At 35.8% G+C, this 25,300-nt stretch overlaps 1 protein-coding gene across 1 annotated transcript in view; it reads right to left on the bottom strand.

The window, feature by feature from the left end:
- Nucleotides 1–25,300, bottom strand: part of LOC145241502 (NADPH oxidase 4-like) — a 288,627-nt gene that overhangs the window by 114,049 nt on the left and 149,278 nt on the right. Inside the window, exon 3 of the mRNA XM_080104521.1 lies at nt 14,550–14,663. Coding sequence (XP_079960647.1) covers nt 14,550–14,663 — 114 coding nt within the window. The remainder of the gene's footprint in view (nt 1–14,549; nt 14,664–25,300) is intronic.

Raw genomic sequence — 25,300 nt, 5'->3', positions numbered from 1 at the left:
ATGAGCATTAAATGAAATATGATGAGCATTAGATGAAATATGATGATCATTAAATGAAATATGATGAGCATTAAATGAAATATGATGAGCATTAAATGAAATATGATGAGCATTAAATGAAATATGATGAGCATCAAATGAAATATGATGAGCATTAGATGAAATATGATGAGCATTAAATGAAATATGATGAGCATTAAATCAAATATGATGAGCATTAAATGAAATATGATGAGCATTAAATGAAATATGATGAGCATTAAATGAAATATGATGAGCATTAAATGAAATATGATGAGCATTAAATGAAATATGATGAGCATTAAATGAAATATGATGAGCATTAAATCAAAGATGATGAGCATTAAATGAAATATGATGAGCATTAGATGAAATATGATGAGCATTAAATGAAATTTGATGAGCATTAAATGAAATATGATTAGCATTAAATGAAATATGATGAGCATTAAATGAAATATGATGAGCATTAAATGAAATATGATGAGCATTAAATCAAAGATGATGAGCATTAAATGAAATATGATGAGCATTAAATGAAATATGATGAGCATTAGATGAAATATGATCAGCATTAAATGAAGTATGATGAGCATTAAATGAAATATGATGAGTATTAAATGAAATATGATGAGCATTAAATGAAATATGATGAGCATTAAATGAAATATGATGAGCATTAAATGAAATATGATGAGCATTAGATGAAATATGATGAGCATTAAATGAAGTATGATGAGCATTAAATGAAATATGATGAGCATTAAATGAAATATGATGAGCATTAAATGAAATATGATGAGCATTAGATGAAATATGATGAGCATTAAATGAAGTATGATGAGCATTAAATGAAATATGATGAGTATTAAATGAAATATGATGAGCATTAAATGAAATATGATGAGCATTAGATGAAATATGATGAGCATTAAATGAAGTATGATGAGCATTAAATGAAATATGATGAGTATTAAATGAAATATGATGAGTATTAGATGAAATATGATGAGCATTAGATGAAATATGATGAGCATTAAATGAAGTATGATGAGCATTAAATGAAATATGATGAGCATTAAATGAAATATGATGAGCATTAGATGAAATATGATGAGCATTAAATGAAATATGATGAGCATTAAATGAAATATGATGAGCATTAAATGAAATATGATTAGCATTAAATGAAATATGATGAGCATTAAATGAAATATGATGAGCATTAAATGAAATATGATGAGCATTAAATCAAAGATGATGAGCATTAAATGAAATATGATGAGCATTAGATGAAATATGATGAGTATTAAATGAAATATGATGAGCATTAAATGAAATATGATGAGTATTAAATGAAATATGATGAGCATTAAATGAAATATGATGAGCATTAAATGAAATATGATGAGCATTAAATGAAATATGATGAGCATTAAATGAAATATGATGAGCATTAAATGAAATATGATGAGCATTAGATGAAATATGATGAGCATTAAATGAAGTATGATGAGCATTAAATGAAATATGATGAGTATTAAATGAAATATGATGAGCATTAAATGAAATATGATGAGCATTAAATGAAATATGATGAGCATTAAATGAAATATGATGAGCATTAGATGAAATATGATGAGCATTAAATGAAGTATGATGAGCATTAAATGAAATATGATGAGCATTAAATGAAATATGATGAGCATTAAATGAAATATGATGAGCATTAGATGAAATATGATGAGCATTAAATGAAGTATGATGAGCATTAAATGAAATATGATGAGTATTAAATGAAATATGATGAGTATTAGATGAAATATGATGAGCATTAGATGAAATATGATGAGCATTAGATGACATATGATGAACATTAAATGAAATATGATGAGCATTAGATGAAATATGATGAGCATTAAATGAAGTATGATGAGCATTAAATGAAATATGATGAGTATTAAATGAAATATGATGAGTATTAAATAAAATATGATGAGCATTAGATGAAATATGATGAGCATTAAATGAAGTATGATGAGCATTAAATGAAATATGATGAGTATTAAATGAAATATGATGAGTATTAGATGAAATATGATGAGCATTAGATGAAATATGATGAGCATTAGATGAAATATGATGAACATTAAATGAAATATGATGAGAATTAAATGAAATATGATGAGCATTAAATGAAGTATGATGAGCATTAAATGAAATATGATGAGTATTAAATGAAATATGATGAGTATTAGATGAAATATGATGAGCATTAGATGAAATATGATGAACATTAAATGAAATATGATGAGCATTAAATGAAATATGATGAGCATTAAATGAAATATGATGAGCATTAAATGAAATATGATGAGCATTATATGAAATATGATGAGTATTAAATAAAATATGAGCATTAGATGAAATATGATGAGCATTAAATGAAATATGATGAGCATTAGATGAAATATGATGAGCATTAAATGAAATATGATTAGCATTAAATGAAATATGATGAGCATTAAATGAAATATGATGAGCATTAGATGAAATATGATGAGTATTAAATAAAATATGATGAGCATTAGATGAAATATGTTGAGCATTAAATGAAATATGATGAGCATTAGATGAAATATGATGAGCATTAAATGAAATATGATGAGCATTAGATGAAATATGATGAGTATTAAATGAAATATGATGAGTATTAAATAAAATATGATGAGCATTAGATGAAATATGATGAGCATTAAATGAAATATGATGAGCATTAGATGAAATATGATGAGCATTAGATGAAATATGATGAGTATTAAATGAAATATGATGAGCATTAAATGAAATATGTTGAGCATTAAATGAAATATGATGAGCATTAGATGAAATGTGATGAGCATTAAATGAAATATGATGAGTATTAAATGAAATATGATGAGTATTAGATGAAATATGATGAGCATTAAATGAAATATGTTGAGCATTAAATGAAATATGATGAGCATTAAATGAAATATGATGAGCATTAAATGAAATATGATGAGCATTAGATGAAATATGATGAGTATTAGATGAAATATGATGAGTATTAAATGAAATATGATAAGTATTAAATGAAATATGATGAGTATTAAATGAAATATGATGAGTATTAGATGAAATATGATGAGTATTAGATGAAATATGATGAGTATTAGATGAAATATGATGAGTATTAGATGAAATATGATGAGTATTAAATGAAATATGATGAGCATTAAATGAAATATTATGAGAATTAAATGAAATATGATTAGCATTAGATGAAATATGATGAGCATTAAATGAAATATGATGAGCATTGAATGTGTTTGTATAAACTAAGTTTAGTTATGCAGAACGTATAATTATTAAGCAGATAGAATTAAAGAATAGATATACGAGAATCATGAAATGTGTTTGCGCTCTAAAATATTTTCCTTATCTAAACAACTGACCGGCATAGTGGTGTATAGATAATTTATAGAGAGGGAATATGGTTGCTACTCTCTATTTTGAGAACGTTTTTGATGAAGAAATCTCGAAACAAATTTAATAATTTTTGTAATATTTAAAATTTGGAAAAATATTTCCGTGGAATATGCTGTAGGAATTGGGATTTGTGTTGAGTGTTTAAGATGTGCATAGAAAATACTTGGTTATATCCTGCATGCTACTTTTAAATTGAAACTTTGTCCGTTCACCTGCAGCTGCGATTGTGAACATGCATCAAATTTCCGGTGTTTGCTTTTCACAACCGAAAAATGAAACTGCAGATATTTTGAAAAATAATTCATTATACACATGGTGTCTCAAAATATATATACACACTTTGTACAAATCATTCGCTTTTAGTGAAATCTTGATTCTACTCCAAGGCAACGGGAATAAACATTAAACAAAAGAAATTCGTTTTCAAATATCATCGAAAGTATGCGACGGTTTCGACTTATCAGCAGCGCATCAACTATAATGGACGTCATTTAAGAACATGAGGTAACAATACAATGTGATGTTTGTAAGTTCTAATATACTTTTTTAAATAATTAATTCTGATGACATGTTTTGTCGTGAATTTCGATAGAAGCAACATAAGAATGCGAGGTGGAGTAATTATACGAACAACGATTGGCCTAACAAAATAAGGATTATTGTACGAATAATACAAAGCAAGAATAAGGTCTAATGAAGGATATATATATATATATATATATATATATATATATATATATATATATATATATATATATATATATATAATAGTAGCGTTCTGGACCGATCCTGACCAGACCTGATATGATGATGGTCCCTCACCTATGGAAGGTGCACACCATTTTTTCAAAGTTAACGTCAAAGCCTATGTATATATACTCTTCTACAGCCCACACCACTGGACCGATCATGACCAACCCTGACATGATGATGGTCTCCAACCTTTGCTTAGGGTTGTTTTTTGCTTGGTTGTCTCCCCTGTGGCCTTTCCATACACACACACCTATATATATATATATATATATATATATATATATATAGGTCTTTAGGTAGTATGGAAGGTCCTTTTGCTTACAACGCACGTAGGGGTTCTTTCTTTCTTCTTCCCGTTTGTATGTCAAACTCTCTTCTTTTTCTATCTTTTCATTGGCGTTTCCTATGACTAGCCAACCATTATTAGTAGTAGAAGGAAGGTGCTAGGTTTTTTAAATTATAACACCTTCCCCCGAACTAAATTCTTCCTCAGAATTTTACTCTTGTTTTCTTTGAGTTTGAATGTAAGAATTCGGTCCTTTTCCTTTTTCTTTTACTTCTCCTTACAATTTGAAGTTGTGTAATTTTAGATTTTCAAGAATCCGCAATTCTTGGAGATAATGTTACCTCCATTAGTACTTTATTCTTAATGGGAGGAGGAGGAGGTAATCTAGAAAGTGTCGTATAACACTTCCATTGGTAATTCTGTATTATTTTATACTGTTCCTATGTATCAGGTCTCAATTGGTTTATATGTATTTTATAGAATATTACATTTCCTTTTATTGTACATGTTGTTTAAAGTTAAGAGAAAAGAAAACAAAAGTCTTACTGCACGTGTGCGTCGGGCGGGGTCGAGCAGGAAAGAGAAAGATCAAAGATGGCGCCCATAGTTTTATGAACGGTGGTTTCATAAAGTCTCACGAAATCATGCCGCACACATGCAAATGAGGGGAATTACAGGCTATATGAAAGCAGCTCCAGTCGAGAAGTACGGGAATGCATATCTTTGATGATTGTCGACGCTAGTCACATTGTTGGATTTCGAGCCACACATTTGTTGGCCCGTTGCTAGGATATTTCTCGAGTTGAAACCAGAAGAACAAGCTAACTCGTTTATGGCCACCGGCCTGAACAATATGATAAAGCCATTCAGTGTCAAAGGCGATATGGCGGCTTGGCTAAAGAAAGTGGACCTAGTGGCAAAGCTCTAAAAGATAGGCGATGTTGCCACAGTGATACCATTATTCCTGGAGGGGGACATGCTATACTTGGAGCTGAATGAGCAGGAACAGGATGACGCTGGTGCAATCAGTCAGATTGATCCAGGCATTTGCCGAGGAGGCGTTAGGTGTTCAACAGGTTAAAAGAGATGAGGTGGACGGGGGAAGCTGTCGATCTGTACGCTAATAAGCTTAAAAGATTAGTGGAGCTAGCAGGAATTAGGAGGCAGGCAGCAAGTAATGCAGTCAAAATGGTGTTTTTCACTGTGTTCCTGGAGGAGATTTCCAAAAGGTTGCAGCAAGTCCTGGGTGTCGAGACTCTGGAGGTGAGTGAACTGCTCCCAACTGTGAAAATATTAGTGAGCACTCAACACTCTTAGTCTCTAGGAATGGCGCAACAGCACGGAAGGATGTGAGCAGGTCGACCAAGACCACAAGTTGCAAGTTTCAAATGTGGGGGTCCTGCACCTGCAGAGAGACTAAAGGAAGTTCTTTGAAAGGACGGTGTGCTACAGGCGTGACTGGAGTGATCACATGGCAGTGAACTACATGAGTCCAGGAAACTGGCAAAGAGGAGCCGAAGCACCAACAGCTGCCCCGACTTTGGAATAATGGCGCACTCAAGACCGTGATGGAAAGACAAGAAGTTGTAGCCCTGACTGACACTGTCTGTACCACTACTATGAATGCACACAAGCCAGAGAATGGAAAGGGAAGGATGAAGTATGGTCATGAGTGAAGTATCAAGGCAGGAGGACCGTCACGATTGAAATTGAGGTTGTTGCCGACCAACTGGTGCCTGACGTCCAAGCGATTGTCAGAATGGACGTAATATCCAGCTTGGAGGTGCCACAGTCAGCAGTGATGGCATAAGGTTCGGACTAGTTGGGTGTGCAGTGACACAGCAGGTCAACAAAGGGATCAAACAGGCTGGAGAGAAAGAGAGGTATATCAATCAGTGATAAGGATTTTCAAGCGAAATTCAACGAGAATCAGTAGATGGTGGAGTGGACATGGAAGAATAAACCACCAATGCTAACAAAGAGGGTGGCATGCTATGATAATTCGCTCAAAGGAGCAAGAGAGGATTTTGAACAAGAAGTGGACAGATGGATCGAGGAGGGCATACTGTTGCCATGGATGGATGACGTCAAATCGGGCATCTTGCTATTGATGCAACCAACAAAAGTGAAGGTCACAGTAGTTCTTGATTTCCGAGAGTTGAACCAACACGTTGAGTGCCATACTGGGGATGATGCTGTAGATGTATGCAGTGAGACCATTAGAAAATGGAGGTAAATGAATGGTGTGTCTACGTTAGTCAATCTAAAATCTGCCTATTTGCAACTCTGCATCGCCAAAACACTCTGGAAGTACCAACGGGTCAGATATAAAGGCAGAACCTCCTGCCTTACGAGGGTGAGGTTCAGGTTGAACTCGGCATCCAAGAACATGTCAACCATTATGAGGATGGTTTTGAAAAGAATGGGGAAAGGAGATGGTGCTGTGAGTTCGTATATCGATGACATCCTCGTGAATGAAACTTTGGTGACTGCAAAGGAGGTGGTAGTCACCTTGAAGAGGTTGGGTTGGTTGCCAAGGCACCGAAAGAATTGGATGAGGGGGGGGGAGCAGCCTTGGGCTAAAGCTGAAATGAAGTGCGTCGGGTGGCCTGAAATTTCAAAGGGAGAATGAGATCCCACAAATGAAAGAAGAGCTCAACAAGCAGGAGCTTTTTTTATATGCAGTAGGCTGATCGAACATTACTTCGTTGCCGGCTTAAACCAACATGCAGCATGCAGCTATATCAAGAAGAATGTCGAAGGAAGAGAATGGGATGATGAAGTGGGAGGAAGAACAATACAGATCATTTTCCAATTGTTTTTGAGATCATACTGTCATCTCAAAAACAATTTCCTTCCCGATAGTTTCTAAAAGAAAAAAAATACAAACTTTATCGCCGAACTTATCAGTTTTATAGTTTGCATTATCCGTCGTATTTGTTCCTTTTTATTACTTGGTAATATCCTATCGAACACTGAACGTATTTTTCTTGCAAACATAATTTTATTCGGTGATAAATTTGCGTTATTATGTGGATTTGGTATTATCCTATAAATTGTCAGGAATTTTTGAATGCTGCTGATATTGTCCTTCTTTTGCAATTCTCTTTTGGAAGGTATCGGCAAAATTTAAGGTTGTACGTTAGTGTAGTGACATGTTCAACTGCCAATAACTCACAGTAGTTCTTAAATTCTTGTCCAGTGAACATTGTACCATTGTCGTTTACAATTGTATTTGATACTACTAAACAACTTTGAATTTTGACCTATTTCCAGAAAGACCTCTGCTAATTTTCTCAGTGTTCTGTAGTTTTTGTCGTTCAGTTTTTCGATTAATGATATGTCACTTCCTGTATCAAAAAGACAACTTACCGTTCGGCCATTTATTTTGATGTCTATATATTTTCTTTTTCCAAAGTTTTTCAGATCATTTTTGGACCCAATCATGTTTATCCTTTTATGCTTCTGGTATTTTCCCTTCTTGCACACAGTCATTTTATGCCTTTTTGCGGCCACATTCATAACATGATTTATTTTTGAAATAACATTCACTTGTAAAATGATTTTTCCACCACATGACTTGCAGTATTTTCTTTGAGCTGAGAATATTTTTCTTCTATACTTATATTGTCCCGTTTTATATTAAGTTACTTTTAAAATTCTTCTATAACATTTTATACCATTATTTCTGTATCTTGTTCAATAATTTAAAGTAGTTTCGAACGTATTTCTTTATGCAGTTCACCCCTGAACAAAAATTAGACATTTAAATACGTCTTCTTTAATTTCCTTTACCATGAATAATTCACATTATGAATTTACTTTTCCGGCGTATGTAACAACGCCCTCGTTTTCTTTCTTGAAGACATTTAAGCATTTAAACATTAAAACATATATACATTTAAACATTTTTACATCAGCATTTAAAAATTTTAGCATTTAAACGTTTAAACATTTCAGCATTCAAACATTTAAACATTACAGCATTTAAGCATTTAAAAATGTAAGCATTTAAGCATTTAAGCATTTAAACATTTAAGTATTTTAAGCATTTAAAAATGTAGGCAATTAAGCATTTTAGCATTTAAACATTTAAGCATTTAAACATTTTAGCATTTAAACATTTAAGCATTTAAACATTTAAGCATTTAAGCATTTTGTGGGGTATATGGTTAGAAAAGAAGAAAAAAAGAAAGAAAAAAAAGAAACGTACCGGGCATCTGCATCGCCCTTTGGGAAATAAGAAGGAAAGGATGGCCAGCGCATTTGTATGCAAGAAGGGCATCTTGGGAAGGCAGAGCATGATGGGAGAAGCTATTATTTTTTTTCCTGTCTCTTCCTTTTTTTTCTAGATAGGAGGATATAAAAGCAGGAAAAAATTCCCTGGGGCAGCAAAGAGAAAAGAGTCGTGAACATCTTCTCTTGAAAAGAATTTTGTATTGCTGACATTTGGATTGTGCGGTGTGACATTGGTGGCGAGAGGCCAGGTGTGGTCAATTGGAAAAGAAGAGGGCAGAAACGTGCTGTTGTCGAGAGAGTGACTCACTCCTTCCCGAACGCCAGAACCGAATTCTGATTATAACGCTAGAAGCTATTTCGGCGAGTCAAGCAGGTTAACATGGCTGACTGGAGACTCTCAACTCAGATGTTGAGTTCCTTCACTGGGGAGGGTGACCTAATTAAATGGCTGGAAAAATTAAAGATGGGTGCAAGGTTGCAAAAAATCGAAGACGTGGTCACCCTGCTGCCGCTCTACTTAGAGGGGGAAGCCCTCACTATTTACCAGCAGATGCGTGATGAAGATAAGGGAAACCTTGCCTCAGTGGAGCAAAGACTGAAATTGGCTTTCGCCGAGAGTCCATTTGAAGCACTCGGCAAGCTTGCAAGTTTGAGTTGGACAGGCGAGTCTGTTGACGTCGTTGCTGCCGAGATCAGAAGACTGGCAGGATTGGCTGGTTACGTGAGGAGGAGTCTGGAGATGACGGTAAAGCTATACCTAGTGAATGGCTTCCCAGAAGAAATCTCCGCGAACATGCAGAGAATCACTGAGATCAATACGATGGAAGTGGACAATCTCTTGGTCCACACCAGAGTCCTAGTCAAGAATGTTAAGGGCCCAATCGTGGCTGCAGCTGTGAGTGGAAATAAGTGCATGAGGCCTCATTTGAATGACGAGAGACAGGCAGCGAGGCGACAGGAGAGGAGGCCTGCCATCAAGTGCTTCCGGTGCCAGGGTCCTCACCTGTTCAAGGACTGCAAAGAGCCGAGACCGGGGGTCATCTGCTACCGATGTGGACGAGTGGGGTACATTAGATGCTATTGCGTTGCTGCACGGGACCAGAGAAACGAGTGAAGGGGAGCCATTGTGCCAGTGGTTCCTCCTTCTATGTGGAAATGGTGCACAACGAAGCTTTGCCTCAGTTACCGGTAGTGGTCAATGGGAAGAGAGCCATGGCCCTTGTTGACTCAGGCTGCACCACGACATTGGTAATGAAGAATGTCGCTAGATCATGGAGCGGAACCAGGAGTATTAAGACCATGGATGGTAGGGAGGTGAAATGCCTGAGAGAGACAACAGCGGAAGTACTGGTGCAAGGTGTGCCTATTGGACTACAAGCCCTGGTGTTGGATCATCTGGTTGGTGATGTTGATGTGGTTTTAGGTGTAAGTGCGATCAACCAACTGGGGGAGGCTCTACGTTGAGAGGGGGCCAAGTAACTTTTGGACGCCTCAGCGCAGTAGGAATGGCAGGAGTGGAAGGTGATAGAAATATCAGAACACAAAAACCAGAGGCTTGCTGCATTGAGGACGAGGATTTCCTGGCGAGGTTCGATGGTGAGAGGTGGACGGTGGAATGGAAATGGATCTCCGGGCCTCAGGAACTACGAAACCAAGTAAGCTGCTACGAGAAAACACTGCCAGGAGAAATAAGAAAAGGATTTGAGGAAGAAGTGGAGAGGTAGATAGAGGAGGGAATTCTGAAACCGTGGACAGGGGAAGAAAAAGGAGTGCTACTATTACTGGCGGTTGTTCAACCCACAAAGAATAAAGTTAGACCGGTACTGGATTTCAGAGAATTAAACAGATACGTAGCCTGCCACACTGGAAAGGGGATTGATGTATGTGAAGAGGTGATGAGGAAGTGGAGGAGAATGAAGCAGGCCACTAAGATTGTCGACCTGAAGTCGGCTTATCTCCAGATCCATGTAGATGAAAAACTCTGGAAACATCAATTGGTCCGGTACAAGGGGAAGTTGTATTGCCTGACGAGGTTAGGCTTTGGGCTGAGCTCAGCCCCAAAAATTATGTCTGCCGTGCTGAAGATGGTGCTGAGTAAAGACTGTACAGTGGACAAGGTCACTAGTTCGTACATTGACGACATTCTCGTGGAGGAAGTAGAGGTGACAGCAGAGAAGTTGAGAGGCCATGTCGTGAGGTATGGATTGATTGCAAAACCGGCGGAGTCCCTGGATGGAGGAGCAGCGTTGGGGTTGAAACTATGCTGAGATGGCAAAGGAAGCATTGTCTTTAGGCGAGGGAATGCAATGTCCGAAATCGGAACCGACCTGACAAAATGAAAACTCTTCTCGGTCTGCAGGAGACTGGTGGGACACTATCCAATCACCGGCTGGCTCAGGATAGCGTGTAGATTTATTAAACGACAAACGGGCACTGATGGCTGGGAGGGCCGTGTGACGAAGGAGGTCAGGAAATCATCGTGAGAGTGACAAAAGAAGACCCAGTAAAGAGGGAATGGTACGTCAGCGGCGGAGACGCGGGGGTGATTTGGTGTGATGCCAGCAGCCTGGCATTGGGCGTCGTATTAGAGATGGGAGGCGTAACTGTGGAAGATGCAGCATGGTTAAGGAAGAAAAACGACTATTCCCATATCAACGTAGCCGAACTGGAGGTCACTATGAAAGGAATCAATCTGGCCCTGAAGTGGGTATTGAAAACGATTGAAATCAAATCCGATTCGGCAACAGTAGTTTCATGGATCAGGACCAGAGATGCTGCAGACATGCTGATCAAGTGCAGGCTTGGAGCACTTGCAGATTTGATAGCGGAATTCCAGTTGAAGGTATCTGTAGTGCTGATCCCATCAGAAAAGAACAAGGCGGATTCAATGACATGGGTAAAGAAAGCCTGGCTGCAAGAGAGAAAGGTTTCCTCAATATGCTGTGCAGGAGAGGAAGTTAAAAAGTTACACAAAATGCACCACTTTGGTCAAGAAAGGACGTTATTCCAGGCAAGAAAGGTTTACCTGGAAACCACCAAGAAGGAGGTCAGGGAGGTAGCGGAGCACTGTGTTTTGGTACAACATCTCACCGAAAACCAGACAAGATGAGCCAACTGTGCCTCATAGAGCCATCTTTGCATATAAGTGGCGGCATCCGTGAAACAAAACGTTAAAGTGGGCGAGGAGGTGTGGGTAAAGCCCCACAATGCAAAATGTACCACTCGCTGAGGGAGGGAGGTCGTAACGGGAACGCAATCAAAGAACAATGTAATGGTGAATGATGTTCCCCGGCATATCCTAGACCTGCGTTGTGTAACCCTGCCGGTGCGCAGTGATGGCAGTGAAGAGGAGGAAGTCGATATCCACCAAGAAACTAACGATGCACCCCAATTCGACTTAGCCCCACATTGTGGTTCTTTACAACTGGACGAGAATGTCTGTAGTGAACCTGAAAATGTCAACCCCAAGAAGTTGTCCCCAAGAGTCCTTAACGTGAGAGGAGGAGGCCTGCTTGGATGAAGGATTATGAAGTGTCTTATTGATCTCAAAGATCAGAGGGACATGTGGGGTATATGGTTAGAAAAGAAGAAAAAAAGAAAAACAAAACGTACCGGGCATCTGCATTGCTCTTTGGGAAAGAAGAAGGAAAGGATTGCCAGCGCATTTGTATACACGAAGGGCATCTTGGGAAGGCAGAGCATGATGGGATAAGCTATTATTTTTTCCTGTCTCTTCCTTTTTTTTCTAGATAGGAGGATATAAAAGCAGGGGAAAATTCCCTGGGGGAGCAGAGAGAAAAGAGTCGTGAACATCTTCTCTTGAAAAGAATTTTGTATTGCTGACGTCCGGATTGTGCGGTGTGACATTGGTGGTGAGAGGCCAGGTGTGGTCGATAGGAAAAGAAGAGGGCAGAAACGTGCTGTTGTTGAGAGAGTGATTCACTCCTTCCCGAACCCCAGAACCGAATCCTGATTATAACCATTTAAGCATTTTAACATTTAACCACTTAAGCATTTAAACATTTAAACATTTAAGCATTTAAACATTTAAGCATTTAAACATTTAAGCATTTAAACATTTAAGCTTTTAAGCATTTAAGCATTTAAACATTTAAATATTTAAGCATTTAAACATTTTAAACATTTAAGTATTTAAACATTTAAACATTTAAGCATTTAAACACTTAAAAATTTAAGCATTTAAGCATTTAAACATTCAATCTTTTAAGCATTTAAACATTTAAACATTTAAACATTTAAGCATTTAAACATTTAAGCTTTTAAACATTTAAACATTTTAACATTTTAACATTTAAAAATTTATACATTTAATCATTTAAACATTTAAGCATTTAAAAATTTAAGCATTTAAACATTTAAGCATTTAAACATTTATACATTTAATCATTTAAACATTTAAACATTTAAACATTTAAGTATGTAAACATTTAAACATTTAAGCATTTATAATATGAGTGAAACAAACTGTCACGTTCGCAAAATATTTCAATCGTTTCTTTAGACGAAATATCATCCGTTTTTTGTTTCTTATTACAAAATGCAGAATCAAATCCGGGTACTTCGTATTTTACTGAACTTTTTTAAAAACAATATAGTTTTTTCTTCATCACATCACAACTGACATCTTTTCGAAAAAAATTCTTCGTATCTTCTGAAATAAGCTGTAAAAGTTACACCGTCCATAGGTTTGTAATGAAATTTGAGAGAAAATTAGTAAACCTTTCGGTGGAAAAAATCTTGCGGCTTTTCTTTGCTATATTTGTTTTGTTAATACATTTTTATATTTTTTTTTTACATTTATTTGTTTTGTTAATACATTTTTATATTTTTTTATTTGTTTTGTTAATACATTTTTTTTTTTTTTTTTTGCGGATTGTTATCCTCATCTTCATAGTTGTTATTGTTTCACTAAGACGACGGAAGACCGAATAAGAACAAAAACTTCTTATAAGACCAAAAAACCTTAACCGCCCTTCAGGACCCATGGCACAGTGGATAGAGGCGTTGAATCTCTACGGTTCCAGGTGAGTATTGTCTGAAAATAGCGGTTTCAATCCTATCCAAAGGAGTCTGAAGGATTAGTTGACCAAAACATTGTAAGACAACAACTATGGAAGGCAGTAATTACTGTGGATACAGTTAAGAGACTCAGCATTCCTATCCCGTCCCGGTTTATTCCCTGAAAAGGGCTTATTGTTTTAATATTTGCTCTTGTAAGTATAACTGCTGCTTCTATTGTTGTTGTAATTGATTTTGTTGGTGGTGGTGCTATAATTCGATTTTTTTTTTAAATCGATTTATTCATATGCATATATAATGTATAAGTAAATGTTACTTACATTATATTGGCTATATTCTGGGAGTCTATACGACTACTACCAGAAAAATCGCTTGACAGGCGCAGAATCAGAATTTGTAAAAGCCATGCAAAGATGGACAGTGGATCAGCTCACGTCACAAAGCTTTTAACGACGAGCCAGAAATAGGATAAGATCTTCTTCTAAATTCCACATGTAGACAGAACAAGTTTTCTTAACTTCCAGACAGGTTGGCACATTCTGTAACGTGGGTAAGAATGTAGATAACTCAGATACTTCTGCTCCGGCAATGTTTTTTTTTCTTTTTAAACAGAACACATAAAAAGTAAAGGAGATATGATTTGAGAATTTAATCAAAATAAGTTCAAGAAAATTATTGAAGATCAAAGTTGAATTACCTTTCGTTGCAGCCCCCGACAGGCAGTCATGACAGTTCTGCACATTGGCAAGAGTATCAATCCACAGTTCAAGTTAATCACAGACGCTGCGGCTCGTGATATACACAGCCATGACTGCAAAGGAAAAGGGACAGACGTTAATACGACGACACCATACTTACATTTTAACTAGACACTAGGTCGCAAAGCAAAGCAAAAGTTTCTTCTAATTCGTGATAAATGATGACTCTTTATTGACTTGAGGAAAAGGAAGCACTTGAGAATGTGTTGTAAAATGCTTAAACATTGATTTTTTGTTTCATACATGCATTTTTGAAAATCTTTTCAGTAGTAATTTTTATTGTTCTCATATCGAAGTAATATCATCACCATTTATGGAGGCCTGGAGGCCACTCGAGGATAAGGTTAATGGGCATATATTATACTGTGATTATAGCATAGTAAACATAAGTAGTGGAATTTTTGTAAGTTGGATTATTTAGGGCGACGATCCATCAAAAACTTGGACTTCATTGGACTTAAAGACAATCAGGTTGTAGTCAGCTGGAAATCAGGCCAACGGAACAGAGTTCCACAGGTGTGCAGTTCTAAGAAAGAAGCTTTGTTCATGGAATCTACATTTAGGTTTAGAAACAGATAAAGAGTGTGGGAAACTATTAATAGTGGTTTGGGTTAGATGAGTGATTTTCGTGGAAGTTTGGCGGGGGGGGGGTCATAGATTGAAGCTCAGACGAGCACCTGCCATGGAAATAATGATAAAGTAGAGACAGGCTCGCAACGTCTCTTCTGTGGGAAAGAGGTTGCAGGGAAGAGAAAAGGGCATCCCCTACTAAGCTACGAAGTCTATTTTGAACTCTGTCAAGGCAGGATAAGTTGCTTCTTGCAGCTCCAGCCCAGATGTGGCAACAGTACTCCATTATTGGCCGTACCTGGCTTTTATAAAGGTGGAGAATTACACCAGGAGTGAGATATCTACTGGAACGGTTGAACGATTATACCATTTTTCCAACGCCCTGTGCAATGGATTTAATATGTGTTCCATTTCAGATCAGGAGTAACGGTCAAGCCAAGAAGCTTGTCAAAACATGAAACCTCCCCAAGACGAGAGCCATTCATTTCAATTGATGTCAGATGGGCATCAGAGCGTTGATGATATAAAGATAGAAGCTTAGTTTTAGATGTATTAAAAGTAACCAGCCATCTCTTTCCCCATTGTACAACATGCTCAAGATAAGAGGAGAGAGAATCAGAGAGAACTTGGTCATTTACAGTTTTTGATGTGCATCCATAGATGGTAGTGTCGTCAGCATAAATGTCTACAAATGATGTAAGGATGTGATTTGGAAGATAATTAATGTAGATCAGGAAGAAAGTTGGGCCCAGGATGGACACCTGAGGGACTCCAGCATTAATACTGAGAGCTTCTGATTTCTGCCCATCATATATTACTCTTATGAACCTATCAGAGAGAAATGATTTTATAATTGAGAAGACATTTCCAATTATACCATAGCTGCAGATCTTGTAAAGTAGACCTTTATGTCATATCGAAGACCTTTGATATGTCAAGAGAAATTGCCCTAAAGAGGAAGCCTCCATCAAGAGATTCGCTAATCCTATGAGATATAACTGTAAGTACGTCTACTGTAGATCTAGCAGAACAGAAACCATATTGTGTGTCACTAAGAAGATATGAGATGGTTGACTACTTCTCTATTTAACACAGATTCCAGCAACTTACTCATTATGCACAGGAGACTTATTGGCCTGTACTGAGAGGGGGATGAGTGATCACCTGAATTCTTAAATACAGGGCATACTGATGAGATTTTCCATGGTGTTGGGAAGCATTTCTCCTTAAGACAGCACTTAAATAACTTTATAAGTATGGGCGCTAGTTCTGGTTGAAGTGTTTTGAGCACTATAATTGGAATGCCGTCAGGGCCAGTTACTTTACTGGAATCAAGGTTCTTGATTAGCTTGGCAATATCACACACAGATATTTGTATGTTGCATAGCATTTTTTCAGATACATGAGGAAATACTGGGGGTTGACGGCCTTAGTCGTAAAGGGTAGGATTAGCTACAAAGTTCTTGGCAAAGAGTTTGGCTTTGTTTGATGCTGACAAGATTACCTCAGGTTCATTGCTGATAGTTGGGATAAAGCACACGCTTCTGTTCAGGATTCTGTTTGCTATTTGCCAAAACTGACGGGAACCAAGCCGCTTTGGACTTGACAGACTGAGCATACAACACTTTTGCGTTCTTTATTACTTTTTTACAATGATTGTTGGCAGTCCTGAAAGTGGTTTTAGTCTCAGTACATCTATTACGTTGGAAGCAATGGAAAAAATGATTTCTGTGTGCAATGGCAGTAGCATATTCTGAAGAGAACTATGGCTGGCTGTTGGGTTTTTGCTGGAACTTTTTCAAGAGTATGAAACAGTATACCTACAATTAACCATTCCGTCAGGTCTGATACTATAGAGGACACATCCTTTTTAAACATGGAATACAGAGGTAGATCTGATATAAATGTATGGAAGCTACCCCAGTCAGCCATACAGTATCGATATACTGTACGATGGAGAGGTATGTCTGAGTACCTATTACATTTAGTTTTTATCTTAACTGATACAACAGAGTGGTCAGAAGATCCCAGTGGAGACAAAACAAAAGATGAACATAGCTCAGGGCAAGTTGTGAGAAAGAGGTCTAGGAGACTTGCATACTGTCCGTCTGTGTTGGGCACACGGGTGGGTTCGTGACCAATCTGAGTGAGTTCATCAGCAATGGAGAAATCGTGACAGAACCTTCCCTCGTCATCGGTCTTGTTTGAGTGGGTCAACCATTCCACAGACGTGAATGTTTGCTGAAGGATATGCAAACAAGACGTGGTCAATTTTCTCAGATATGATTTTAAAGATAGTAACTCCACTGTTGTGGGGGTGATAGAGTGCAAATATAAACGCAATAGTGTGAGCAAGTGCAACCCGGAAGCACATATAGGGTAAGTTAGGATCTTCTCTGGAGATGCCCCTACCACATGGAAAGCCCTCTTTAATGTAAGCACATACCCCATGCCCAAGGCGACCTTGAAAGTCGGATTTAGAAGTTAAGTCAGAGTATCCTTTACTTACGAACTTATCTAGGGAAATAGTCGGTCCAATGGCAGGTCTGGTTTAGTCTCCTCTAATAGAGTTTGAACCTCTGGAAGGTTGGAACATAGACCCTTGATGTTGGAGAAGGAGACCTGGTAGTGGGGGTCTACATTGGAAGTTGGAGATCTGGGTTTAATCGAGTATTTTTTCTGGAAACCCTTCATGATTGAGACTTTCCATTTGTGGAATAGGTCGACAGACTTGCTTAGAGCAGGGAGGGAAAGTAAGAGAAAAAGAAATGAAGAATTTTCTTTTTTTTTGTAGTACATGATAAGGTAAAGCTGTAACAATTACCCACTAAGATGGCATCGAGAGGCCCCACCAGAAACTACTGCATGGTCCATTTACTAAATGGCAATACAGCACCCCCAGTACTTTGCACCTGCTGATAGAACAGCCTCCTTAGTGGTTAATCCAAGGTTCGTTTCCCTGACTATCAGACGGATAATGTCAGCCCAGTTAAAACGTTTACCTCCAGCACCCTTACTAGTGGCATGGCCTCAAGGATAGACAAAGAAACAGAATTTTCAGCAAGCAGTCTGAATTTGTTTCTGACAATAAGGCAAAAGAGATTTTGGTAAACCCTGAGGAATATTTCTTACTTGAGCGAATCTTAGTGCATGGTATTAACATTCCGGCTATTTTTTTCTAAATCTCTGATTGGCTATAATAACATTTCTGTATTAGACTGCTATCCAATCAAGAATTAATATTTTAAAAACTTTTTTCTAAATATTAATTCTTGATTAGATAGCAGTCTTATACGGAAATTTTATACCTATTTGCTGCTGCTCAATAAACAAGGTCTACAATATTATTCGTTTAGTATATGGTATATGAACCGTTTAATTTGAAACATGAAAATATTAACTCATTTTCAAAAGTTTTATTTTTAACATTGTCGCATTTGTAATTAATCTCCTGTTTAAAAATATGGATTAATCTGCATCAAGTAACGTTTCTGGTTTCAGATGTGCAAAGCCAAAATAAACACAGCAACACTTGGTTACAAATTCTTTTATGCACACTCACAATCGCACCTGCAATATTAACTGATTTTTACAAAGTTTCAATTTATTCATTTTAGTAGTAAATTAAAAGCAACTTTGATTTGTTACAGAGCCCCCCCCCACCTCCGTATTGCCTATGAGTGTTACAGAGCCCACCCCCACCTCCGTATTGCCTATGAGTGTTATAGAGCCCCCCCAACCTCTGTATTGCCTATGAGTGTTATAGAGCCCACCCCCACCTCCGTATTGCCTATGAGTGTTACAGAGCCCACCCCCACCTCCGTATTGCCTATGAGTGTTACAGAGCCCCCCCCCCAACCTCTGTATTGCCTATGAGTGTTACAGAGCCCACCCCCACCTCCGTATTGCCTATGAGTGTTACAGAGCCCACCCCCACCTCCGTATTGCCTATGAGTGTTACAGAGCCCCCCCCCCCAACCTCTGTATTGCCTATGAGTGTTACAGAGTCCACCCCCACCTCTGTATTGCGTTACATAATGTTACATACAGCGTTATACAGACATGAAAGCAGTCTTTAAATGTATGTGTAAAGTGAAATACTTCATTTTCATTGCAAGAATAAATAAACATCCGTTGTAACATACTTCATATCAATATGTCAAAACGTGTGGATGTGACGTGTAAACATATGCAATAAACAAGTTCAATAAACAAGTTCAATAAACAAGACGAATAACATTACCTGAAACAGTTCTTTAACAGGCTAATCTTAATGGACTATTGTCTCCAGTTCAAGTATGCGGTCGGTGACAGTAATAACTTCATGCATGCATAATGCACAGGCAAAATAACGTACCTTGCGATACTCTGGTTCCTTTGTTTGCCAGTGGTTGGCATTCGATTTGAAGACGCTGGAATAAAATCGAGAAACATGCGAATAACACAAGACAACTTCCTTGTTCTCATACCAAGTGTATTTATTTTCGGATGCATGTCAGGTTAAGTACCGGGTAAAACTTTGGGGATACAATTCTACACACTCCCGTTGATTGATAACAGTATTGGATCGCCTGACGTCTCCATTTCTTAAATCTGACTGATTCTTTCGATTTTCGTTAATATATCATACGTTGCTCCTTTTGTTCTACAAACTTTTCACCCCACTTTTGGAACTTTTGGAACTTTTGGAACTAGAATTGCGCTTTTAAAAATGAGCAAAATTTTGTTATTGCATTCTTTTAATTTACTCAGATTGATTATTATTTTTATAAATTCCATTCTTATCATATATTTGTTATTCAAATACCTTCAAGCTTAGCCGTGCAAACTGCATATTAATCTAACTAACCTACTCGCCAGCCATCGCAAGGTTTTACTTGATTGTTTTCTTGTTTCAGCATTCACTTTGGAACGATTAGGCTGGCTCCATCCAGAGAATTTACTGAATCCTGAATGAACGCTGATCAGGCGCAACTATTCACCACAGAAGTAGATATGAGCGTTAGCCAATCTCGGTTCCAGTAACAAACTCCATAGAGGTTAGGGACCCAGAAATAGTTCGGCATCCTGTTTCAATGTTCATCTGCATTCACCTTGGAACGGTTTGGCTGGCTCCATCCAGAGAATTTACCGAAACTTGAATGAACTCCGATCAGGCGCAACTATTTACCACAGAAGTAGATACGGGCGTTAGCCAATCTCGGTTTTGCTGCATAAAAAAGTGTTCCACAATTTCCATCATAAAAAAGTGCAGTAAAAATTATAACAGTTATCTAACACATAAATTTATCAAGGTGAATTTTATAATTTAGACCCAAATAGCATCGTATCTGGCACATCGATATTTAATTCTACCTAATTATTTTTCTTTTATTTCCATCATGTTTTAGACAATAACAAAATCTCGGTGCAAGTCTATAAATGGGCCACTAGTAATCTTTTTTACTATAAAAATCTGAAAAAAATCTTTATAATGTACGTACTTGTAACTGCATGAAAATGTCATATTCCAAAAATTACGTAAATCGATCAAGTAGATTTTTTTTTATTTAAGAAAATCAAATATTATGAGAAATTTTATCGAAGAAAAACTTCCCACCATCTTGTTTTTGAATGATACACTGCTAGCGACACCTATTGGGAATATAAGATCGGCAAATGGGCAGACAATCGACTTTCCACACTATAGAAAAAAAAACTTGGGAAATTAAGACATTTATAAGTTTTTGAGGATGTTGAAAACGAAAATAACGTTTAAAATTCCAGCAAGCGAGTAGTTTCCAAGATATGAAGAATTTTACGTAAATTGAGCACACACACGTTGTCGCTCCTCCAACAAAAATTCGGCAAATGTGTATTTCAGCGGCTTAAATTCAAGTTTTACTTGTAATTCATTATTGCGTATTTTTTCATCTATTTTTCTCTTCTCTATACATTTCACAACCAATTCATGCAATATTTGTGCGTTTCTCGTCTATATATGATTTACATATTATTGTCAAGCAGTTTTATAAACTTGGTTTTGTGATCTCGTATAATTGTGTTCGTTTCTAATGTCTTCTGGTGCTGATTCTCTTGTGTTCTTTGACGCCTGCGTTTCAGTTTATTTGTGTTATTTCGACTATTGTTTTCATCTTGGGTGTTATCATCACAACGTTTCGGCCGATGTCTTCAACCATCTTGCTCTTGTTTCGCCAGCTACGACCGGGTATGTTTTAAGTAATCAATATCATTGAGATGTGAATCTTCAACCTCCAAAAGACTGTCACTTAGAACTAATTATTACACTTATATCCGTTACACCACAGGTCCATGTAAGAATGGGAGCAAGCTGCACTTAAATAAAACGTTCTATTCGAAATTCTGTAGAGATTTTTAAGTTCGATATGAACATTCCTGAGTTTGATAAGATACATTTAAAGAAATTCAGAGGTTACATTGCCTGAAACGTTATGAGAATAAAATTCAAGGTGAAAACACTAGCTGCAATAAACAACCTGCAAGTTATTTTACAAGTTTCTCCATTTTTCGTGCAGGTAAAACCTTACATTTGTAAATGTATAATTTTTCCATTTTTAATGTTAGCCACATGTTCGTTGTTTTTTTTGTTTGTTTTGTTTTTCCTCATTTACTGCCACTAAGAGTTTTCCGTTCCTGGGTTTATTAACCAAATTTGGGTGTGCCCTATTAGCAGTCACCCTTTCAATGAGAAACGTTGACAATTTGCCAACATCTGTTTTTTTCTAAGAATTCAGTAACTATGCACTTTGAAAATTCTTTATGAATCCATCTGATGATTCAAAAAGATTCCTTTGGAAAAAGTCATGTGGATTGTTTTCTTCGACTGTACTCAACTATGTGGCTATGTATTCAAATGTGCTCCTAAGGCAATTAGCGATTAATCATTCAAAACCATTATGTAACATCCTTATTAACCATTATTTAACATCCTTACTGAATAATTATTTAACATCTTTACTTAACCATTATTAAACATCCTTACTTAACAATTATTTAACATCTTTACTTAATAATTATTTAACATCCTTAGTTAACAATTATTCAACATCCTTACTTAACAATCATTTTACATCTTTACTTAACCATAATTTTACATCATTACTTAACAATTAGTTAACATCCTTAGTTAACATTTATTTAACACTCTTACTTAAAAAATTTGTATCATCCTTACTTTATCATTATTTAACATCTTAACTTAACCATTATTTAACATCCTTACTTAACCATTCTTTAACATCCTTACTTAACAATCATTTAACATCTTTACTTAACAATTATTTAAAACCCTTACTTAACAATTATTTAAAATCTTTACTAAACCATTAACATCCTTACTTAACCATTATTTAACATCCTTATTAACCATTCTTTAACATCCTTACTTAACAATTATTTAACATCTTTACTTAACAATTATTTAACATCTTTACTTAACAATTATTTTACATCTTTACTTAAGAATTATGTTACATCCTATTTTACATTTGTTTAACGTCCTTACTTAAAATTTATTTAACATCATTACTGAACCATTATTCAACATCTTTACTTAACAATTATTCAACATCTTTACTTAACAATTATTCAACATCTTTACTTAACAATTAATTAACATCATTACTTAACCATTATTCAACATCCTTACTTAACAATTAATTAACATCTTTACTTAACAATTAATTAACATCCTTACTTAACCATTATTAAACATGCTGGTCACTTAGAGTACGTAAATACTCAAGTATTAACTCGTTTTTCAAAAATGTTTTAAATCAAATTTCTAAATACATAAAATGTTCATATCCATCCCAGTCTCAGTTTAATGAACAAGAAAGCAGGTTTGTAATTGGTTGTTTTGTGTTTGTTTTATGGCATATCAACCCTTTTTTAGGTTATTAAATGCCGAATCCAAAGATTTTGAAGAATTTTTTTTAATAGAATATATTTGTTGTTTTCAAGTCGGTTTCTATTTAACCCATAGTTGGGACCCTAACAGATACTACCACTCCGGGTCAGAGTGGACCTTGGAGCAATGGTTATTAAAGGGTGGCTCCACACTCCCCAAAGCCCGCAAGCTGGGGCCTCACCACTGGATATAGTTTAAGCTCATATCCAGGATCGCAGGTTTGTAAGAACTCTAGCAAGTCGCTTAGCCGATAAAAATATGTTAGAAAGTTCAAACCCAGAACTGAAAGATTACTAGTAAATTAATAATCATAAATACAAAATGTCTACTTATCTTATTAGTTATGGAAAATTATGTAAATAAAAAAAAAAAAATTTCTCGTGAATGATTAGAAAGAAAGAAAAATCAAAACAAGACGAAACAAACTTTTTTATTCCGCAAGTTTTGAAAATTGGGAGTTCGTATTTACAACGTTTTTATTATTATTACTTTTAAAAGTTCAGAAAAAAATAACATCCAAACGTATTTTTTACAACCTTATGACAATCGAGAGAAATCAAACAAACCAAATGATAAGTTGTCTGTGTCATTAAGTAACTAAGCAAATAGTTTTATGTGCTCGGTTAATATTGGACGATGCAAATTAAGTTGTACTTGACCAGCCAGAAAAAAAAATAGTTCATAATAATGAATTCTGTCGGGTTAAAGTTCATTTTAATGACGTTCTGCTAATAGGCATTAAGACTTCACAAAAAAAAGAGGAATTCATTTGGAACCTCCAATAAGAAGTGTAGATAGATTTTTTAACAGTTTTTTTTGTCTCATTTGAAGGATCTAACGCACTTTTTTGTTTCATTTTAATTCACGAGAAGTTCTCATAATCAAGAGGGTTCCCTTCCTGGGACTAACACTTGATCTCTTTATGATTTGCATAGATATTGAAATAGTTCATTAAAGTTCTCCTTTGCATCTCAAACTATTAGTTAATAAAGAAGTTGAGAACATAATTTTTCTCTCCCCAGTTTATCATTTGAATATGTTATAATATATCTTTCATGTGGTTTCTTGATCTTACCGATTCCAGGACAATAATTCATTTTGGCTGGTAGACTATCAAGTTTTGTGCTATTACTTGCAATAACACAACTTGAAGAAGTTGTACCATTCCTAGTAAAAGTCAGTGTTGGTAAACCATATTTATTTAGGCCGTGAATACTATGTGATTTTGAATACTTAGTCAGGGTTTATTTGTAGGGAAAAGTGTCCTCATGCCTAGTTGACCTGACAAACATCTGCAACCTTAGACATTCCAAAACAGTATCTAGTAGGTATTGAAGTTCTCTCTGGAGCCAGTATGGATCCAGATGTGGTTGGTGAGTTCAGCAGTAATAACAAACTTTTTATCATATGTTTTAGTGCCTGAATGGGTGATTGCTTGTGTGAATAGTAATTATATTTTGAAGTTGATTGATTTTTTGCTGGACAAAGGTTTAGTTGTAAAAGAAACATTAAAATGACTTCTCGTTTTTTGGGGGGGGGGGTTTATATATATATTTAGTTTAGTTAGTTTGAAAAGATCACCCCAAACCCACCCACTTCTGGGGCTAATACTAGATTCCCCAATGAGTCAAATCTATATCCCAGACCTTTTATAAGAATAGATGTTGTCCCTTTAAGGGATGCTATTCGTACATTGTAAAAGCTTGGTCTTCCAGTATCGTTTAATATTGTTTATCATTAGTCCACAACCAATATAATGTTGTTTTTTTTAGAGAGCATGCTGTTTTCAAGCCATGCTTCAGGTTCTGATGTTTCGTAATTTTTTTCATGTTCTATTGATAATAAATTTTTTTTCATGTTCTATTGATAATAAAATTTTTTCATGTTCTATTGATAACAAAATGTTTTTCATGTTCTATTGATAATAAAAAATTTTTCATGTTCTATTGATAAAAATTTTTTCATGTTCTATTGATAATAAAAAAATTTTTTCATGTTCTATTGATAATAAAAATTTTTTCATGTTCTATTGATAAAAAATTTTTTCATGTTCTATTGATAATAAAATTTTTTTCATGTTCTATTGATAACAAAGTTTTTTCGCATTCTATTGATAATAAAGTTTATTTCGCGTTCTATTGCTAATAAAAAATTTTTTTCGCATTCCATTGATAATAACAAAAATATTTT

This window comes from Euprymna scolopes, chromosome 20 (genome assembly GCF_053919585.1).
Source record: "Euprymna scolopes isolate OS-2025 chromosome 20, ASM5391958v1, whole genome shotgun sequence".
NCBI lineage: Eukaryota > Metazoa > Mollusca > Cephalopoda > Sepiida > Sepiolidae > Euprymna > Euprymna scolopes.
This window is presented reverse-complemented; position numbering and strand designations above follow the sequence as displayed.